Source organism: Elephantulus edwardii, unplaced genomic scaffold, assembly GCF_000299155.1.
Source record: "Elephantulus edwardii isolate Elephantulus edwardi_28Jun2011 unplaced genomic scaffold, EleEdw1.0 scaffold00154, whole genome shotgun sequence".
NCBI classification, from domain to species: domain Eukaryota; kingdom Metazoa; phylum Chordata; class Mammalia; order Macroscelidea; family Macroscelididae; genus Elephantulus; species Elephantulus edwardii.
In genome coordinates this window covers 1,177,849-1,198,448 of record NW_006399904.1, presented here as the reverse complement: position 1 = coordinate 1,198,448, position 20,600 = coordinate 1,177,849, and the positions used below count along the sequence as shown (strand labels likewise).

At 35.8% G+C, this 20,600-nt stretch overlaps 1 protein-coding gene across 1 annotated transcript in view; it reads left to right on the top strand.

The window, feature by feature from the left end:
- The window catches only part of CSMD1 (CUB and Sushi multiple domains 1), a 2,584,888-nt gene that overhangs the window by 2,285,812 nt on the left and 278,476 nt on the right, over positions 1 to 20,600 (top strand). Inside the window, exons 46-47 of the mRNA XM_006895025.1 lie at positions 1,592 to 1,738; positions 10,995 to 11,183. Coding sequence (XP_006895087.1) covers positions 1,592 to 1,738; positions 10,995 to 11,183 — 336 coding nt within the window. The remainder of the gene's footprint in view (positions 1 to 1,591; positions 1,739 to 10,994; positions 11,184 to 20,600) is intronic.

Here is a 20,600-nt window from a genome sequence, read left to right as displayed (position 1 = left end):
ACGTAGGCAGATCACTACTGTTTAAAACAGAAAGCAAAGTAGAGAATAGAGACACTCTCATAACAGTCTATGTCAAAATTATAAGAGATCTATGACTAGGTTTGTTCTAGTCTCAAAGATTTTTCTATAAAATGAAAGGTCAGAGTTTTAAATGAATAATTTTTTTAAGCGATGGCATTTTTGTTGTAGTAAATGTCATGTTCATTGCATCTCTATTTTTGTAAGGCAGAGGCTCTTTTATAGCTCATATGCTGACTGAAAACATGTTGAATATATTGATCTTAAACTTTATTAGCCCAGGAGTGTATTACTACTCTCTATGGTTCAAGAAGTTGATATCCTGCAGTTTTATTTTAGGAGGTTTTTAAGCACTATAGAACTCAGTTTAATCAGGAAAATGTCAAAATAAAGATTGTGGTGTTTACTAGTAATTTTTTTTGTATTTTCCATTTGAAAATAGAAATTCTTAATCTTCATTATGGCCTGGCTTTCTTTCTGTGCATACCTACCTAGCCTAAGAAGCATTTTTAAGAAACTACAGGTTTATTGCAAAAGTTCTTATATATTGTTTTTCACACAAGAATTCATTTTAAAAGATTTTTACATTATAGACAAAGAAATCAGATGGAAATGAATGATGTTTTACAAATAAATTTTAAAATACTCTAATTTTTTTAGTTTTGCTAGCAAAAATGACATTAAAATATCCTTATTTCAGTTAATTTAGAAATTATTTAGAATATACATTGTTTGTTGTTGTTATGTGCCATCAAGTTTCTTGCGACTCATAGCGAGCCTATGTACAACAGCCCTAAACGCCTCTCTATCCTGTGCCAATGGCACTTTCTCTGTCACACTCATCCCACCACTCTAATTAACATATTAAAAATAAAATAAGTAAATTAATAAATAATAGCTTCTGACTTCTTCTAGTCTTCTTTCAGGACATTCTCAGAAACTTAACCTAAACAAGAAATAATATTTCTTATAAATATATTTCTCTGATCATATTAAACTTAATTCTCCTATTTGGATCATATTAGGAGAAATTATTAGAGCTGCTCTGGTTAGTAGTTAAAACAATGAGTGGAGTTGTGCTTTTTAGTAGCTTTGCATGAAGGAAAATTACATTCATAATTCTCAGAGCCCAAGTCATGTACAGTGATGAAATCTTTATTAGGAATGGGAAAGGGAGTCATGCTATCCCATTTGAGATGTTATCCTAGGAGTAAATATAAACCTGAAGTTGTCTTCATGAACTATTGTTTCCTTTTTAGTAGGGAATCTTTGCTGCCACATTCTGTTGGACTGCAACAATTTGTACTGTACAGCAGAGATTGTGAGGGTGGTAGAAATCAAACCTGGTTTTGCTTCCTTCTCGACAGGATCACTACGGGTCAGAGCCAACCAGATGGCACTGCACAATAACAAAAACAACAAATATTTATTTGAAATTCTGTTTTCACTGTTGAAATAAATATGTAAACCACATTGAGACTCTAAATGATTTAAAAACCTAAGAATATTACTTGTATTTTATAGGTGCTAGCTCATATGCATATCTTTATGTTTTTTCTTCTTCTTCATTTAGGTTCTTCAGGACAAAGTCCTCTGTTAGTAATCTTAAGTGGGAACCACACTGAACAATCAAATTTCACAAGCAGGAGTAATCAGTTGTATCTCCGTTGGTCCACTGATCATGCAACCAGTAAAAAAGGTTTCAAGATACGTTATGCAGGTTAGTAAATTAAGATAAAATGAAAAAGTGCTTAATATAAAGAGTTGCTATATTAATATAAAGAGTTGCTATATAAAAATATATTAGACAGCTATCTTTTTATTTTATTTTGTTATTTTTGTGTGTACCATCAAATCGGATCTGACTGGTATTGGAGAAAATTGCCCCTTCTTCTCTAGCAGAGCAAGCATCTGGTGGATTCAAACCGCAGACCTCCGGGATTGCAGTGCAGCTTCTTGCCAATAGGCCACAGGAGTTCCCTATGATAACTATTTATAATGTAAAACTAATATCTGAAAATTAATAATTACAGTGGCAGTATTATGATATACATTATTCTGGTTGACATACTAAAAACTACATTAGAAAAATAAAGTATAAATAATTATTATTTTACAAATGTTTTGTTGAAATTTAAAACCAATAAATTATACACTACTGAAAGCAAAAACGTTTACCAGAAGATACACCAATATTTTTCAATGGTAAGGGAACAGGAGCAGAGATAATCATATTTGTATTAATTTTATGCAACAATAACATCATATCAATATTAAATCAATCTTATTAATCTGTCTGCACATCCATCTTTGTACATACACATACCTAGACATAAGTAAGGAGTCATGGTGGCTTAATGGTAAGGAATTGCACTGCCATCAGAGTAGTACTTGGTATAGACATATCAACAGCTCCACATGAGAAGGATGGACAGTCACCTCACATGCAATTTACTGACTCTGAAAACCTACTGGAGGGTCAGCTGTGGATTACTTCTAACTCAGTGGTACACAAAACTAATAGCAATATAGAAAAAAAGTAGGGAGAATCAGTGGCATAATGGGTAAGATGTGCTCCCAATGCAAAAGCAAATGGTTGGAATTTGCTAACTGCTCTGGAGGAAAAGATAGTTTCTTCTCCTGTGATTTCCCATCTGTGAGAATCACTTTGAGGGTCAGCTATGAGTTGATTGTGACTCCAGGGCACGTAAAAATATGAAGAAAGTGCTTCAATTAGAATGAGAATGGAAATGACTAGGGATTATACAAAGAGAATTAGTGCCTTTGAGCTGTGGTAATGGAAAAGAATATTGAATATACCATGAACATATATACTATAAGAACAAACAGGTTTGTCCTAAAGAGAGTGAAACCAAGCTGCTCCTTGGAGGCAAGGATTCTGAAGTTTTGTTTGACATACTTTGGGCATGTGCCAAGAAGAGACATCATGCTTTGAAAGGTGGAGGGACAGCCCAGGAGAGGAAGAACTTCAATGAGATGGATCGATTACTGGGGTAATGGGGTTAAATGTGTCAGAGACAAAAAGGTTGGCACAGGATAGAGCAGGGTTCAGAGCTATTGTACATAGGGTTGCTGAGTCACAGGCGACTCTGTGGCACATAACAACAATAACAACTTTATGATAATGAAAGTTGCTCTTGATGACAGTACAAACAGAGTTGTGCATCAGAAACCTACTTGGAGGATTAGCTGGTTGGTTCTAACTTGATGACAATGAATTTGAGTTTTGAGTTTATTATAGTGATCAGATCTGTATCCATGCAGTTGGAGATTGTGAGGATGTTGCAGAATTGGGCAAGGTCTCCATATATTGTTCACGGGGTTGTTGTGAGTTACGCTCTGCTCAACTTCACCTACATCAAGACATATGTAATGTGCTGTACCGCTAACCAAAAGGTCACATCTCTGATGGATCAAATCAACCAGTGACTCCTCGAGAAAATGATGGACCATCTCCTTACAGTAAGATTTAGCATCTCAGAAACCTAATGGAGAATTCCTAAAAGTCAGAACCAAAAGTAGTAGGTTTCATGGGGTTTTATCCGAACAAGAGACAGTAACCTAGAGATGAAGCTGTGCCTTGAATTCTGGGGATTAAAATATTTTGTTTGATTGATGTTTTATTTTTGTTTGTTTTCTTATTTTGATGTTTTGGTTTGGTATTTTATTGCTATTTACATTAAAACATGAAAATTCTTTATTAAACTATCAATAATACAAAATGAAGGCTTTCAGATATATGTATTCCTTTAAAAGATATTACTTAAAGTTCAGTGAACTCTGCTTGGAGTTCATCACAGTGCTTTTAGAGTAACAACTAAGTGATGCTGTCTCTGACATAGTTATAGGTGGTCCAGTCACTATAATTGATACTTTGGCAACATATTGCATTTCCAGCCTCTGTATGTTTTATACATGTGAACTACTGACATTTTTGGATGATCTTTAGCAGGATTTAACTCATGTGTGATAATGCCCATCCTTTTCCCAAAGAACCACAAACAAACCTTCAGGATTGTAGTTCAGCTTCTTGCCACAAGGCCACCAGAGCCGTGATATTACTCAAAAATTTCCACACTCTGCCCAATCACCATTTTTTTTTGTTTGTTTAAATGAGAATAAATATTAATCTTTTCCAGTTAGTTAACCAGATGGTTGTTCTCCTGTTTTCTTGGCAAAACCTGGTGAGCATATCCAGGGAAGCATCTGTTCACTGAAATATATAAATTGATATTCCTTTAATTCCTAGGTCCTTGTTTTTGCCAATTCCTTTAGAGTATCTTAACTTTCTCCTTATTCATCATTGTCTCTTAATCGAATTTCATGAAATTATTTGGTGTCAGGCAATTTTTTGGCTACAGTGACTCTTTATACTCCTTCCATCTTCTTTTAATGCTTCCTGGATCTTTTAATATTCTGCCTATAGCATACTTAAATATTGCACTTTAAGGTTTGAATTTATGCTTCAGTTTCTTCAGCTTAAAAAAATTCCAAGCAATTTGTGCCCATCTGATGTTCCAATTCCAGCTCTTTGCATATTCCATTATAAGACTACTTTGAAAAACTATGAGATATCATCTCACCCTAGTAAGAATAGCAAAATTTAACAGAATAGCAAGCAGCAAATTTTGGTGAGGTTGTGGAGAAACTGGAACCCTTATTCACTGTGGGTGGGAATGTAAAATGGTGCAACCATGGTGGAAGTTGGTTTGGCATTTTCTCAAGAAGTTGCAAATAGAAATGCCATTTTACTTAGGAGTTCCATTACTGGAAATATACCCCATAGAGACCATAACTGCCACCCAAGTAGATATATGCACAACCATGTTTATAACGACTTTGTACATGGTAGCAAGAAGTGGGAACCAACCTAAGTGCCCATCAACAAACAAATGGACAGAGAAACTCTCATATATTCACACAATGGAATACTATGCTGTGTTGAAAAACAAGGAACTCATGAAATATTCAAAATGGGTGACCTTGGAAGACATTATGCTGAATGAAATAACTCAGTAACAAAAGGACAAATACTGCACAGTGCCACTGTTGTAAAACAGGACTGACATTGGGGTTGGGGAAGACTGAGAAAGATGGGTTAAATAATGGATGCTGCATTGAAACAGATGAGGGAGAAAACTCTTTAAAAGGGATATGTGATTAGATATTATTGTCATGACAGGAGTCCAAAGCTAGGGCTGCATAGTGCAATGGACCTGGGGGAAGAGATTATAAAACAATGGGAGAACTCTTCTTTTACTTTTCAAAGAGAAGAGTATATTGGGAGGGTGAGGGGGTGGGCAGAGTGAAAAGTGCGACAATGAATGAATGGAGAAAAAAAAAAGACTGCTTTGTCTTCCCAAGTTGCCCTTTGAAATCCTTTGCTCAGCTCCTTAACTTCCTCCTTACTTTCCTTTGTTTTGGCTTCTCAGGACTCTAGTGCAATATTTCAGGCCTCTCCTGAGATCCACTTTGGTCTTTTCCTCCTGTCTCTGTAATGACTTTTTACCTTCTTCATGGATGATATTTTTGATCTCCATGATTTTTATATTTAAGTAGCTTAGAATCAAGGTCAAATTTTGGTTCCAATGGATTTGATTTAAACTTCTACCACTTTAATTTGAATTTGCATATGAGTAGTTGATGTTCTGTTTCATAATCTGCATGTGGTCTAGTTTACACAGTTGATATTAAGGTTCTCCAATGGTTCTTTTTACAGATGTAATTGTTCTGTGTATGTTGTTATTGTTAGGTGCCATAGAGTCAAGTATGCCTCATAGCAGCCCTATGAACAAAATATCTACACCCTGTTCTCTCCTGTACCATCTTCACACTACCTGACACACAAGAGCCCATTACAGCAGTCACTGTGTCAATCCACCCAGTTAAAGGTCTTCTTTTCCTTCGCCGACCTTACATCCTTCCCATAATGTCCTTCCATAAAGAATAGCCCCTCCTAGCAACAAGCCCAAAGTATGTGAAGCAAAACCTCATCATTCCTGCCTCCAGAGAACACTCTCACTGCACCCTTTCCAAGACATATCTGTCCTTTTGGCTGTTCATGTAATGTTCAGGGTTGTTCCTCCAAACCACAGCTCAAAGGCATCAATTCTTCTGTAATTCTTATATTGTCCAGGTATCAGATGCAAAGCAAGTAATCAGAAGGAACATGGCCTGAATCAGGCACACCTTAGTCCTCAAATTGACATCATTACTCCTCAGTAGTTTGGCATAGTCCCTAACTGCAGATTTTCCCAGTGCAATACTTATTTCCTATTCCAAAAACATTTGGAACAATATGACAACAGAGAACTCCCAGATGTGCAGGCTAGATTTAGAAGAGGTCGTGGTACTAAGGATATTATAGCTAATGTTAGATGGATCTTGATAGAAAGCAGAGAATACCAGAAGAATATGTTTCTGTGCTTAATTGACTATGCAAAGGCTTTTGACTGTGTGGATCACAACAAGCTATGGCTGACTCTGAAAAGAATGAGAATCCCAAAACATTTGCTTGTGCTAATGTGAAACCTATACTTGGACCAAGAGGCAGTCATCAGAACAGAGCAGGGAGACATTGGATGGTTTAAAATCAGGAAGGGGGTCTGTCAGGGATATATTTTGTCTCTATACCTTTTCAATCTATATACAGAACAGATCATCTGAGGTGCTGGGCTGTCCGAGGAGGAATGTGGCATCGGGATTGGTGGAAGAGTCATCAACAACCTGCACTATGGAGATGACACAACCTTGCTTGCTGAAACTGAGGAGGACCTGAAGCACTTGCTGCAGAAGGTCAAGGACTGAAGTCTTCAATATGGATTGAAGCTCAACATCAAGAAAACAAAAATTCTCACCACTGGGCCAATTGGCAGCATCAGTATGGATGGTGAAGAGATTGAGATAGTTAACAGTTTTAGTTTACTTGGTTATACAGTCAACACTCTTGATAACAGCAGCCATAAAATCAGGAGACAAATTGCATTGGGAAAGTCAGCTGTGAGGGACCTCTCAAGAGTACTGAAGTGCAACGATGTCAGGCTAGAGACTAAGGTGCACCTGATCCAGGCTGTAGTCTTTGCAATTACGTGCTATGCATCTGAGAGTTGGACAGTGAATAGGGATGATAGAAAGAGAATTGATTTCTTTGAGCTGTGGTGCTAGAGAAGAGTGTTGAATATACCATGGACTGCTAGGAGAACACACATTTATCCTGGAGAGGGTGAAGTCAGAATGCTCCTTGCAGTCAAGGATTCTGAAGCTTTGTCTGACATACTTTGGGCATGTTGCAAAGAGGGACTGGTCCTCGAAAAGGGACATCACGTTTGGGAGAGTGGAGGGACGGCACAGGAGAGGAAGACCCTCGATGAGATGGATCGATTCTGTGTGTGGAGTGGTGGGAATGAGTGTGTTTGAGACAGTGAGGTTGGCACAGGATAGAACGGCATTTAGGGTTCTTGTACATAGGGTCGCTATGAGTCAAAGGAGACTCGATGGCACATAACAACAACAACTGGTACCAAGGGTGTTAATTGTGGATCCAAGGAAGATGAAGATGTTGACAGTTTCTATCTCCTTTATTTTCTTGATACTGAGAAACAATCAATACCAACGGCTGCATTCCTTGATCTTCTGCAACAGTGCTTCAAGTCCTCCTCACTTTCATCAAGGAAGGGTGTGCTATCTGTTTAACACAGGTTATTGATGAGTCTTCCTCCAATCCTGATGCCACACTCCTTTCTAGCTTCTCAAATAATTTGCTCAGCATACAGATTGAATAGGTATGGAGAGAAAATACAACCCTAACTTACTCGCTCTGAATTTTAAATCCTGCAGTGTTCCCCTGATCTGTTCACACAATAGCTTCCTGGTCCAGCTATAGGTTCCTCATGAGCATCATTAAATGCTCTGGGATCTGTACATATCACAGATAAAATAAATATTTTTCATTGTCTTTTATAATTTACATAGTGATTGTGCAAAACAGATCAGTGTACCTGATTACACAACATTGTTTTCAAACATAAAATATTGCTTAGAATTAATAATAGAAATAATATGGTTAAAGGCGGTATAGTAGCTCTTGCAGCCTAGTGGCAAGAAGTTGCCTTGCTCTCTCAAAGTTTAGTGATTCAAGTCCACTGGCTGCTCCATGAAACTAAAATGATCTATCTACTTTTGTGCAATTTAGTCTCTGAAAACCCATTGGAAGGTCAACTAGAATGTGGTCCAACTTGATGATTCATAAAAACAATAATGGCACTATGAGTGAATGTTTTTCTTCCAGTGGTTAATGATTTCTAACCTAATGCAACGACTATATTATTTCTGGGAAAAAAAATGCTTTAACCATCTTGTGAGCAGGGATTAATCCCTGGAAAGATATCATGTTTGAAAGGGTAAAAGTTTAGAAAAGTAGAAATGACCTTCAACACTATGGATTGATTCAATGACTACACTAATTGACATCAGTATTTTGGAGAATTTAAGATGACACAGGCTTGGAAACACTTTAAATTTGTTGTACATACGGTCACTATTATCTGAATCAATTCAACGGCACTTAATGATAACATTATTAAAGGAAATCTTGATTTGGAGGATCGTTCCAGCTGAGACTTCTTATAAACTCTGAGTTGCTAAATAAGGACATTGGCATAGATATTACTTTTAGGCAATACTATGATAAATGAAACTCAATCTATTACTTTAATAGATTCTGCCACTGATTTTTAAAAATGCAAATCTTTTAGGGAGGAAACTACCTATCTTTCTCCTGTGGAACATCTTGGTGATTTTGAACTTCTTACATTTTAGTTAGATGACCAATATATAATGTACTACACGACCAGGGTTCTTTAATACGATACGAGGCTTTCCAAAAGGTTCTTATCAATTCATTTGTAAGAAAGATTCTGTTCTAAGCATTCAGATCTATATGTGTATACTAATATATGCAGCTTTCAAAGGGAAGTTGTTAGGTGCCCTGGAGCCAACTCCTAGTGGCTCTGTGCAGAAGCCATCTCAACCTTGCCTATCCTATACCGTTTTCACCATTTCTGACATGCTCAAGCCCATTGCTACAGACACTGTGTCAAATTATTTTGTTTCAAGCCTTCATCTTTTTCTCAACTCTCCCTTTCCCTTTCTTGTTATTGTGTACCGTCAAGTCAGAAACGACTGATAGCAGGTCCTCCTGTGGATTTTTCATAAGTGGTAAATTGAATGGGAGGAGATTTCTCCCACAGAGTAGCTGGTAGATTTGACCTGTGTACTTTGGGTTGACAGCACCATTCTTTACCATTAAACCACCAGAGCACTAGCATGATAGTGCATATGAAAACATCTTCTTTTAGAATAAATCAAGAGTTTCAAAACCTTTCATTTTTCTAATGTTTAAATTCATCAGAAAAGAATGAATAGGATTTTATAAATTAATGAAGCTGGTTTTGCAGAATAAAATTTGTCTCTTTCTTTACAAATATAAATAAAATGCAGAACCTTTCATACTCAGTGTAGGTAAGACTATGTTATTTTAACAAATGTCTGTCTCTAATTCTTAAAAGCTTATTTAGAATACAAATGATTAAATCTATTGTGAGATTTTTAATGACCTGAAGTAGTGCTCTTTCTTCAGCATTTTTTTACTCTTATTTAAAAAAAAAAAAACAAACCAAAATCAAACAACAAAAAATGTTTGCAGCTTACATTATTGTAAAATTCAAAAAGTCCACTTAACAACAGAAAGAAAGTTAATGGCTTTGATTACATGACTGCTACACTCTTCTGTTTTTTCTACTTTAATGATAAGAATACTATGTTTTAAGTGTGATTCCCAGAGAAGTACCTTATCATTTCTTATGCTGGGGCTGGAACTCTTATCTGGCTATAAATCCCTTTTCTCAGTGGGTAGCTAGACTTTACATGATGAGTGGGGCATTCAGCACAATCAATCTATGTTTAACTTTACAAAACTCCACTCAGTGTTATACATTCTGCAGATTGTTATGTTGTTGTTTTTGTTAAGTGCTTTGGAGTCATAGGTGAGTCATAGTGACCCTACGAACGAAGTCCTTGACACTTGTGTGACTTTCATCCTTTCTCCAGGTTCACAGGGCAAGCTCTTTATGGAAGTGGAAGCCACTCCTGCTTCCAAGCTTGTTTTATTCGGGGAGCGCCACCAAACACTGTCCACCATGGATAACCATTATCACATTTGACACATCAGTGTCACAGTGTTCAGCTTCACAGCAACCACAAGTTACCTTTGTAACTTGTGGAGTGGACACACCATGGCTATACGACCTAGAAGAATGTTTGACCAAAAACAATTAAAAACAGGCTGGACGGCCGCAGATTAGAGTCACCACCTTTGGCTTGGTAGCATCACTTTTAGCCCCCTAGGCCAACTGGTCTCTCTCTATGTTGTTAAGTGCTGTCGAGTCGTAGGAGGCAAGCTATTTACAGAAGTGGATGCCACTCTTGCTTCCAAGCTTCTTTTAGTTGGGAAACTCCACCAAACACTGTCCTCCATGGGTAACCATTACCACATTTGACACATCAGTGTCACATTGTTATAGACAACCAAAATTAAAAAATAAGAGGCAAGAGGCTTGAATTTCTGTACTAAATTTCTTTCATGATTTAAAAAAAAATAAATACCTATTTTAATTTCTCACTCTATATTTTTTTATCTCTCACTCAAGTCTGAACCAACTTGTAACTGCCCCTCCAGCAGTTTTCTGGGCTGTAAATAAAAAGGGAAGTAATTGCTCATCTTTCTCTCTTGGAGCCGCTGGTAGATTTAAACCTCCTGAGAGGTGAAGCTTGGTTAACAGCACGATTCTCTATGGTCTGTGCCACCACACATTTATATTAATCTCAGCATGGACAAAATTTATTTGTTTACTTATTTATGCACCCGCGAATTAATCTGTGTATTTTTGTGCCCTTAGCTCCTTATTGCAGTTTGACTCACACCTTGAAGAATGGTGGTATTGTAAATCGGACTGCAGGAACAGTTGGAAGTAAAGTGCACTATTTTTGCAAGCCTGGGTATCGGATGATTGGCCACAACAATGCAACTTGTATACGCAATCCAGTTGGCATGTATCAATGGGATTCCCTCACTCCACTCTGCCAGGGTAAGACATTTACTTTTTCATACCAGCCTTGAATTCAATTTATTGTTTCTGTTTTGTGCTTTTTTTTTTTTTTTGGTAAATCTCAGCCTTAAAATTAAGAGAAGCAGTGACTATGAAGACAAGGTTAAAAATAAAAAGTGAATATTGGTATATAAAAGAATGAATTAAGCTTTCCACAGACCATGCAAACATTTCTGACATTTACAGAAGGCTTGATTTAGCTTTATAGCCTGAATTCAGAAACTGATTTAATATTCACTTGATACTGTGTAGAGTTATTCTAATGCTTACTTGTGCTTCCTCTTGAAGTTTAAAATGTGTCATTAGACTCAGATTCAAAAATAATTCTTTCTGACACTTGCATTAATTTTAAAAAATCAATTACTGAAAAACTGATTTTCCTTATTTTACATTAAAACCTCACTCTTTAAGCCAAAAGCTTTATATTTGATTTTCTTCTAGTCATTAAAATCTAGAGTTTGATAAAGTTAATTTCAATATTTCATGGCTTATTTTGCATTTTATCTATCACATGCATAAAAGCTAGGTTTTCAATAAGGCGTTTTAATTGAAGACTTTGAAGTCATGAAATTTTCATAGTTTTGTATTATCCAGTTTTATTTTTGTAATGAAATATATTAATCTTTCAAAACTAATTTTGATTTATGGATGGAACTTTGCATGGGCTTCGTTTTGCTCTTTTTTGTTGGTTAGATGGGGCTTTTTTTGTAGATTTTTCTGACATTTTATTGCACAATAAAATATACTTATCACACTTACAATATGTACCTCAAAATAGAAGTTAACTAAATACTGTTTCTAATATTCTACATTAAGAAATTTTTCTTTGTAATAAACATAGAGATGCAAGATATTTCTCAGTGATGGCAAATTATTTATTTTTTTAAACCATTCCTTTTCATTTAGGCGAAGTCATACTTCTAATTTACTTTAAATAATTCATGAATTACTCTTTATGACATAAAATCTGTTTTCTGAAGAGATTCCATTTTTAGCATAGAGGAGTGTCCCATAGAACTGTGAATCATTACTTTTGAAAAGAGTATGTCAATTGAAAAAGAAATGACAAAGAAATAACATTGGATTATTATTGGCAAAATTGTTGCAATTATTACTTCCAAAGATCAGTTACAAAGGATAGCCTAAATTTAGCGTGCTCTTAAGGTAAAACTACAAAAAAGATACTGGAAAGATACTTTCATGTGAAGATAAGGATTCATAAAAGATGATTGATAATGTCTTAATAATATGGGTAAATAGTAGTTACTTTATGATAAGGAAGATTTGATTAACAACAACAAAGTGTAATAACATTCGTTTTTAATGATTGACCAGGCTTCATTTTGTCTCTAGGGCCACACCGACAGCAAGAAGTTAGTTTACACATTGTTGATTCCCAGACCTTACAGCTATTGTACTGAGGATGGCGTCTATCAGAGAAATAAGTTGGAGAGTGGCAGGAACAAAGAATATCACCCAGTGTAAATGCAGGTTTTAATTCAGCAGCCTCAAGGCACACATTCTTCATTAGTCTAGGCTTTAGTTTCAGTTCAGCAACACAAATTCAAGAAGCCTCTGGTTTCCTCAATCATCCAGCAAGATTTAACTCAGACCAGTTATAAGTAAGCTTCTCCTTAATTACCCAACAACACAGTGGCACCTTTAACTGTGTCCAGCCTTTATCTCACGGCTCCTCTGGTTACACCTTGCCACAATCTCTCCACCACCATCATCATGGTCTTGCTACCAGAACCTTGCTCCAGTCTTGACGCCTAGTGTGGGAAGCACTCTCTTTTTTTCCCTAGTTCCACAGCAGTTGATGATTTTCAAGACCATGTGTTGATAGGTAAGGTAGTTGGAAACCAGATGGGGCTAAAAGAGTAGTTAAAAAAATCAACTTTAAGCAAAGAACATAATTTCAATTTTTTATCAGTTTACATTGATGTTGTCCATTCAAACCAGTGACAGTTTTTATTTTCTTTATTGAAATTTAACCCATAGCTACAATTTTCAATATTTGTTGGCGAGTGCTTAAAGTTTTTCTCATTTTCAGTTAGCAATGTTATATCATCCATCTTGTAGGTTACTAATTAATCTTTCTCCAATTCAGATGGTGCTTTTCTCTTTATACAGTTTTCCTTTTCTGATTATATTTTCAACAAACAGATGGACAAATATGACAAAAGGATCCAATCCTGAAAAATTCCTTTTTTAGATTTAAAATATACAATATTGTCTTGTTCTATTTTAACAAGAGCTAGTTGATGTCTGGCGGCTTGATGGTGGCTAGTCTTGTAGCAGTCAGGCAAGGGAAGTTTCTGGGGTCTTTTTGTTGTGTGTTACTGTTCTTCTTGCCCCTCAAAAGTGGGTGGCCCTTGGGATTTTATTTTTATTTAATCATTCTTATTTTTTTTAATGTCTAGACAAATATTCTTTAAAAGATACAGCAATCATTTGTCTATTTGCTGTAATGAAGAACTTGTAGTTGCTGTTATGATGAACACTATACCATAGTCATGTTAAAGTATCATAATGTGCAACAATCCAAAATCTCTGTAAAATGTTCATTAAAATTAATAAAATAGAATTTTAAGCAAATCATAAAGATTACCCATTATGTTCCATATTTGGATGAGCTTCCAGATTGATTCATGTTTGGAAGCAGGAGTGACATCCACTTCCTAAACTAAATGCCTCTTAAAACTGTACAAACTCTCTTATAAATGTACAGAAATGATGTTAATTCTAAAACAGTGTTCAGATATTTTGTGTAAAGCTTACTCTGGGTCATATTTGACTTGACAACACTTAACCACTGCTAAATGAGACTAGTGCTGTTATATCTGGAGGAACATTCTTCCACTTTGCACATCTCTCTTTGTCAATGTGCTGTATGAGGTAACCTGGGTTTGCTATGATGCTGAACCTTGTGCCATGAGGGTATCAATTACCATAATGATTTCCCATTGTGAACAGTGTTTGGTGCAGCTCCCAGCTGTAAAACAGATTGGGAAGCAGGAGTGGCATCCACTTTCTAAACCATATGCTTCTGGAAACTCTATAAACTTGGAGAAACACAATAGCTATGCAAAGGCATTAGGTATTTTATTCATAGAGTCACTATGAGTTGACCTTGACTCGATGACAATCAACTTCAACAACAACGTGTTTTTTTATGATTCTGTATAAGTGTGGTTATTGAATAACTTTAAAAAACAACAACAAAAAAAACCAAACAAAATAACACGTCCTCATTGCCATCCAGTTGGAACCAACTCATAGCTAACCCATCTTCAGTGGGATTTTTGAGGCTGTAAATCACACAAGTGTGCATTATCTATTTTTCTCTCAGGTGGATTTGAACCAACAAAGTGGCACCACTATTGAATTATCAGTATTCTCTATAGTTAAATGTTCTGAAATTCTCATTGTTCTTAATATTATCCATAAGGAAATTTGATTGTGTTTGCATAGCCAAGAATACAAAAGTGATATACTTAGTGTATTCTATGCTTTTGCCCAAGATCCATCCGGTATCTGATATTTTTTTTAAATCTATATGGTTTTCTGAATCAAATTTTAACTTTGGCAGTTTTTTTAAATTTCTGCACTACTTTAACCCTTTTGAATTTTCTTCAGCATAATTTTACTTGCCTATGACATAAATGATATTAATCAAGATTTTGCACATCCTGTTAGCTCCCTTTCCTTTGAAATATGCCCAATAGGAATTTATTAAATTTGGCCACACAACTTTCTTCTACATTTCTTGTCATAGATGACTGAATGCCTCAAACACTACATATGTTCATTTAAAAATTTTAGTTGGTGTTCTGTCAATTCCCCAAGCCTTTATATCCCCCAATACTTTCAGTTCAACTTGAAATTTTCCTTCCATACCATTTGTTCTTGATCACATCCTGGCATTATTGAATGTCAACTAGTTGGTGTTTTATTATTGGGTGTTTTTTGGTTTTTTTAATAGTGATTCTTTGTATTCCTTTCATCTTCTTGTTGATACTTCAAGTATCATTAAATGTTTTGCCCATAGACTTTCTCACTATTTTACTTTAAGCTTGTTTAGCACTCCCCCCCTTTTATTTCAGCCTAAAAAATATTGATATCTTCCCTTTAGGTTTTGGCACATGTGCTTTTACTTTGGAAAGATCTTAATTTTTCTTCTCAATCCATCCTTTGAAATTTTTTTTATTTCGTTCTCTTACTTCATTATTTATTTGGTTTTTTGTTTGCTTGTTTTACCTTTTATAGATTCTAAAACATGTTTTGGCATCTCTTCTGATATCCATTTTGTTCTTTAATTTCTTTCCCATATCTTTTAGTATTCTTTAAGTATGATTTCCTTGGTGTCATCTCAGAGATTCTTGGTTGTCCAGTGATCAAGGGTGGTATGAGAATATGCATGTTGCCAGAGAAGTTATTTCTTGGAGAGGGACACTATACTTGGAAAGGTGGAGAATTGTCAAAAGACAGGAAGACCTTCAACCAGATAGATTGACACAGTGACTGCAACAACTGGCTCAAGTATGTTAGAGATTGTAAGGATAGTAGAGGATAAGGCAGGATTCAGATCTGTTGCTCATTGGTCACTATAAGTCATACTCAACTCAGTGGCACCTAAGAACAACAGCTCCCTATCCCTAGTCCTCCAGCAAGCTTGAAAGGGTAAAAACCTCTAGCTCTAGTTCCATAAAGCAGCAGTCCCAAGGTCAAGTCTGTCTCACATCAGGTATCTGATTCTTTTCTGTGGCTGTTGCTGCTATCCTCTAGGTTCGTTTGAATGGAACCATTATCTCTTGCTGGTAGTGAGATTCTAGTCTGCTCAATTTAAACCTGAAGGAATGACAAAATTAGCTAATTCTCTTGTGGATACTAATACATCTTTTTTGAATGTTTACTCACAACCATGTGACAAAGCCGAAAGCAGTGGCCTGTTTCTTAGACTAACACTTCATTCTGATTACTAATTGATTCATAGCTATTTCTCATTTTTATTTGTATTTCTTTAGTAAGTAAAAAGTCCTTTAGCATATAAATGTTTGAATAACTTTACTCAATCTATATCATTGAGGTTATTCTACTTGAAAAAGGCATCTCTTTCTCAGTAATGTTCTTAATTTATTCATCTTCTGGCACAACATAAAACCATGTTTCACTGCTATTAATAAGATTTTCAATGGCCAATTATTTTAGGAGATAACAAGTCTTACATCCTAGACTCACTTTACCTCACATACTTTGAGTATGTTGTCAGGAGGGGTCAGTCCTTTGAGAAAAGAACAACTTTCTACAAAAGGTAGAGATTCAGAAAAAGAGAAGATGTACTTCAAAATGATTAATTGACATAATGACTATGCCAATGAACTTGATCATATCAGTTGGTAAGGATCATGCAGGATAGGACAGAATTCTGATCTGTTGTTCATGAGCAGCTTTGAATCACAATCATCTGGATAGCAATAACAGCAACAAACTGTGTTAGTATGGGAGTTCTGCTGAAATGTGTCCTCCATAGGTAATCTTGCTTGAATCTCTAATATTAAGAACCTAACTTCCAGTATTATAGCAACATACAAGTTACCAAAGTGTGACAAACTGATACAAAAGTGATGGACCTTAATGCCAGACATTATATTTATATTTTTGTTAAGTCTTAAAGCATACTTGTGAGATACCTATCTGGTATATTACAGCACTCATGTGGTTAACATGTGGTAGAGCCAAAGGTAAAACTCCAGGCAATCCTCTTTTTGGACAATGTTTTTTCAAAGATTACCATAATGGCTTAGAATTAACATTTAGAAAATTTGGTGCCGAATTAAGCAAATAGAAAGGCTCACTGTTTCTCATCTGTAAGTGAAAAAAATATAGCAGGCAGAATGCATTTTATTGGTTTCAGAGAACTGCAGATTGTTTTCCTCTTTTTGCTTGACCTTTCTACTTTTATCTTCCTCTATAAAGTCAGGCATATCTTCTGTCCTTCAGGCTTCATTTCCTGCCTTAAAGCAAAAAGCTCTGCCAAGCAGCTGTTTTCTTTATCAATACACTAATCTTATTCATCTTGAAGAGAAGCCTGAATTAGAACTGAAATTTTCTGTATTATCTCAAAGACCCAGCTGAACTGGTACATCACAGTGCACCACTCTCTCAAGTTCTCCATGTTCAAGAGAGCACAATTCCCACATATCTATTTCTTTTAAAACTATTTTTTTCTCAAGGACTCTTATTAGTTTTAGTGTTTGCTTGGAGTTTATACTGTCTTGTTTATTTATGCTTTGCTAACGCTTTATAAACCCTAAGTGTAGAAAAATGCACCTCTCTTATAAATTAGAGAGTTAAACTTATTGTTGCCATGTAGCACTGAGACTGAGCCTCAGCGAATCTTCAGACAGGTAATTACATGGAGGAGATTGTCCATCCTTCTCCTATGAAGTAGCCGGTGGATTACAATCAGATACCTTTGGCTTGACAGTGCAACTCCTTCCCCCTAAACTATTGTTGTTGTTCTTTTGTACTGTAGAGTCTGACACTCTAGTGGTTTTTTCAGAGGGATTAAATTTCATCTTCCTCTGCAGAGTAGCTAGTGGATTTGAACAATGTACATTTGGGTTGGCAGAAAAGCTTCTTACAGCTAGGCCACCAAAGTGTGTGTATGTGTGTATTTATGTATGTATGTATGTGTATACATATGTCTTAATTTAAAACAAAAAGCTGTTCAGTGATTTAGGGGGCTCATTAAACCGATATTGGATGTTAGTATGTGCTGGTGAGTCAGAACTGACTCATAGCTGACCTTCCAGAGTGTTTTCATCAGCAATAAATAATATGGGAATTGATTGCTCATCTTTCTCCCATACAGCTCCTGACAGATTTGAACCATGTGCCTTTAGGTGGAAAGTACAGTATATTATCACTAGGCCAGCAGAGCTTCCTGTTGTTGTTGTTGTTAGGTGTTATCAAGCCAATTAAGACTCATAGTGACCCTATGAACAATAGCTCGGAATCTTGCTCTATCCCGAGCCAGTCTCAATGTCTCTAACACACTTGACCCTATTACCTCAATTATTGTGTCAATAAATATCTTCCAGGGTCTTCCTTCCTTGTGTTGTCCCTCCACCCTTTAAAACATGATATCTTTCTCCAAGGACTGGTTCTCTCCTGCTAGCATACCCAAAGTATGTGAGGTGAAGCCTCATCATTCTTGCCTCCAAAGAGTACTCTCACTGCACCCTCTCCAAGACATAACTGTTTGTTCTCTTGGCTGTCTATGGTATGTTCACTGTTCTTCTCTAACACCATATCTCCTAAGTGTTAATTCTTTTTCTATCGTCCTTATTTATTGTCCAGCTCTCAGATGCATAGCAAGTGATCGGGATCAATAAAGGAATGAGATAGCTCCCTAGAACTCCCTAAATAATTAAACACATTTTTTTGTTGTTTTATGTAAAAACTTTTAGATATATTTACTTATACTGTACCACTAGGCCAATTTGCAACATCGTGATGGATGGTGAAGAGATTGAGATTATAAACAGCTTTAGTTTGCTTGGCTCCACAATCAACTTGCTTGGTGCCAGCAGCCAGGAAATTAAAATACCTATTGTGTTGGAAGTCAGCTGTCAGAGACCTCTCCAAAGTGCTGAAGAGCAAAGATGTCATTCTGGAGACTAAGGTTTGCCGGGAACCAGCCATGGTCTTTGCAGTCACTTGCTATGCATCAGAGAGCTGGATATTGACTAGGAATGATAGAAGAATAATTGATGCCTTTGAGCTATGGTGCTAGAGAAGAGTTTTGAATTTACCCTGGACTGCTAAGAGAGTAAACAGGTGCATCCTGGAAAGGTTTAAACTAAGCTGTTCCTTGGAGGCAAGGATTCTGAAGCTTCGTCTGACATGTTTTGGACATATTGCAAGAAGGGATTAGTCCTTGGAGAGGATGTCAGGCTTGGGAGAGTGGAAGGAGAGTTCAAGAGTGGAAGCCCCTCCATGACATGGATTGAGTCAGTGACTGGGGTAATGAGGGCAGGTGTATCAGAGACAATACTATTGGCATAGGATAGAGCAAGGTTTAGGGCTCTTGTACCTGGTGTCACTGTGAATCGCAGGTGACCTGACGGAACACAACAACAACAATATATACTACTTTGTTCTAATATAGTATTGTAAAGAATATGAACTGGAACAGTATTTCTGATGAATGAGAAAAGTAATTTATTGAGAACCTGATGTGTGCTAGGTACTGAATGAGTTATATCATGTGTTTTGTGTAATTTAATCCTCAGAGACACTAGTGCTCAAAGGTAAAGTAACATTACTCAAAAAAGCAATCATTAATAAAAGTTGAATTTTAATCTAATTGTTTCATGTCCAAATTCAAGTTTTTCCTCTATCCTCTTATGTCTAAATATCTCCCAAAAAGGGTAAATCTCAAATGAAAATGTTTATTCCTTTTTTTTATTTCAATAAGTAGCATCATTGCTAAAAGTTAAGGGACTATGTCTTATATCTCTAAATTAATTTCAATATTTTCTAAATATTAAATCCCCTTAAAATGTGTGAATAAATATTATTTATTTTTAATATGACTATTTGTAGGCTATAACTTCTCTATGTGCCATTGTGAAAATAATGCAATATTTATAGTTTTGGTATACTATTTTAATATTTATTTATTACAGCTGTATTTTATATTTGAGATTTGGATCCACATAGTGTATAACTCAACTTTGCCAAATGCAGTTAATCATACTTTAAGTATTAGCTATGACATTTATTTCTCAATCCTGATTTATTTATTCTTGCAGAATTTAAAAGTAATCAGTCCTTGAGGTTTGCTCCTATAATTATTATTATTTAAATATTTGATTAGCCGTGAAAACTTATCTCCAACTTTACCTTATTGTAGTTTATTTTCTTCATCTAAAAATAATAGTAAATTCCTCTTCACCTGTCCATTTAAGGAATTCACTAAAATGGTTGACATAAATATTTACTAGAGTTCCAGATACTGGTAGGTACCATATACCAAATGAATTCGCATGCAATACAAATGTGTTTTCACCAATGTAGGCTTTCAGTAAATAATGACTTATTTTGAAGTAGAAAATTTCAAATATTTTGTTCAACCAACAATATTCAAATCACAAAGACTGAAGTAATTTTTTTCAGTAAGTGATCATTTACTATTATTGTCATCTACATTGATTTCACATGCAAGCAAGATTCTACTGAAGATTATCCAGAAACGACTGGAACGGTACATCAGCAGAGAACTACCAGAAGTCCAGGCTGGGTTTAGAAGGGATCGTGGTACTAGGGATATTGTAGCTGATGTTAGATGGATCTTAGCTGAAAGCAGACAATACCAGAAGAATGTCG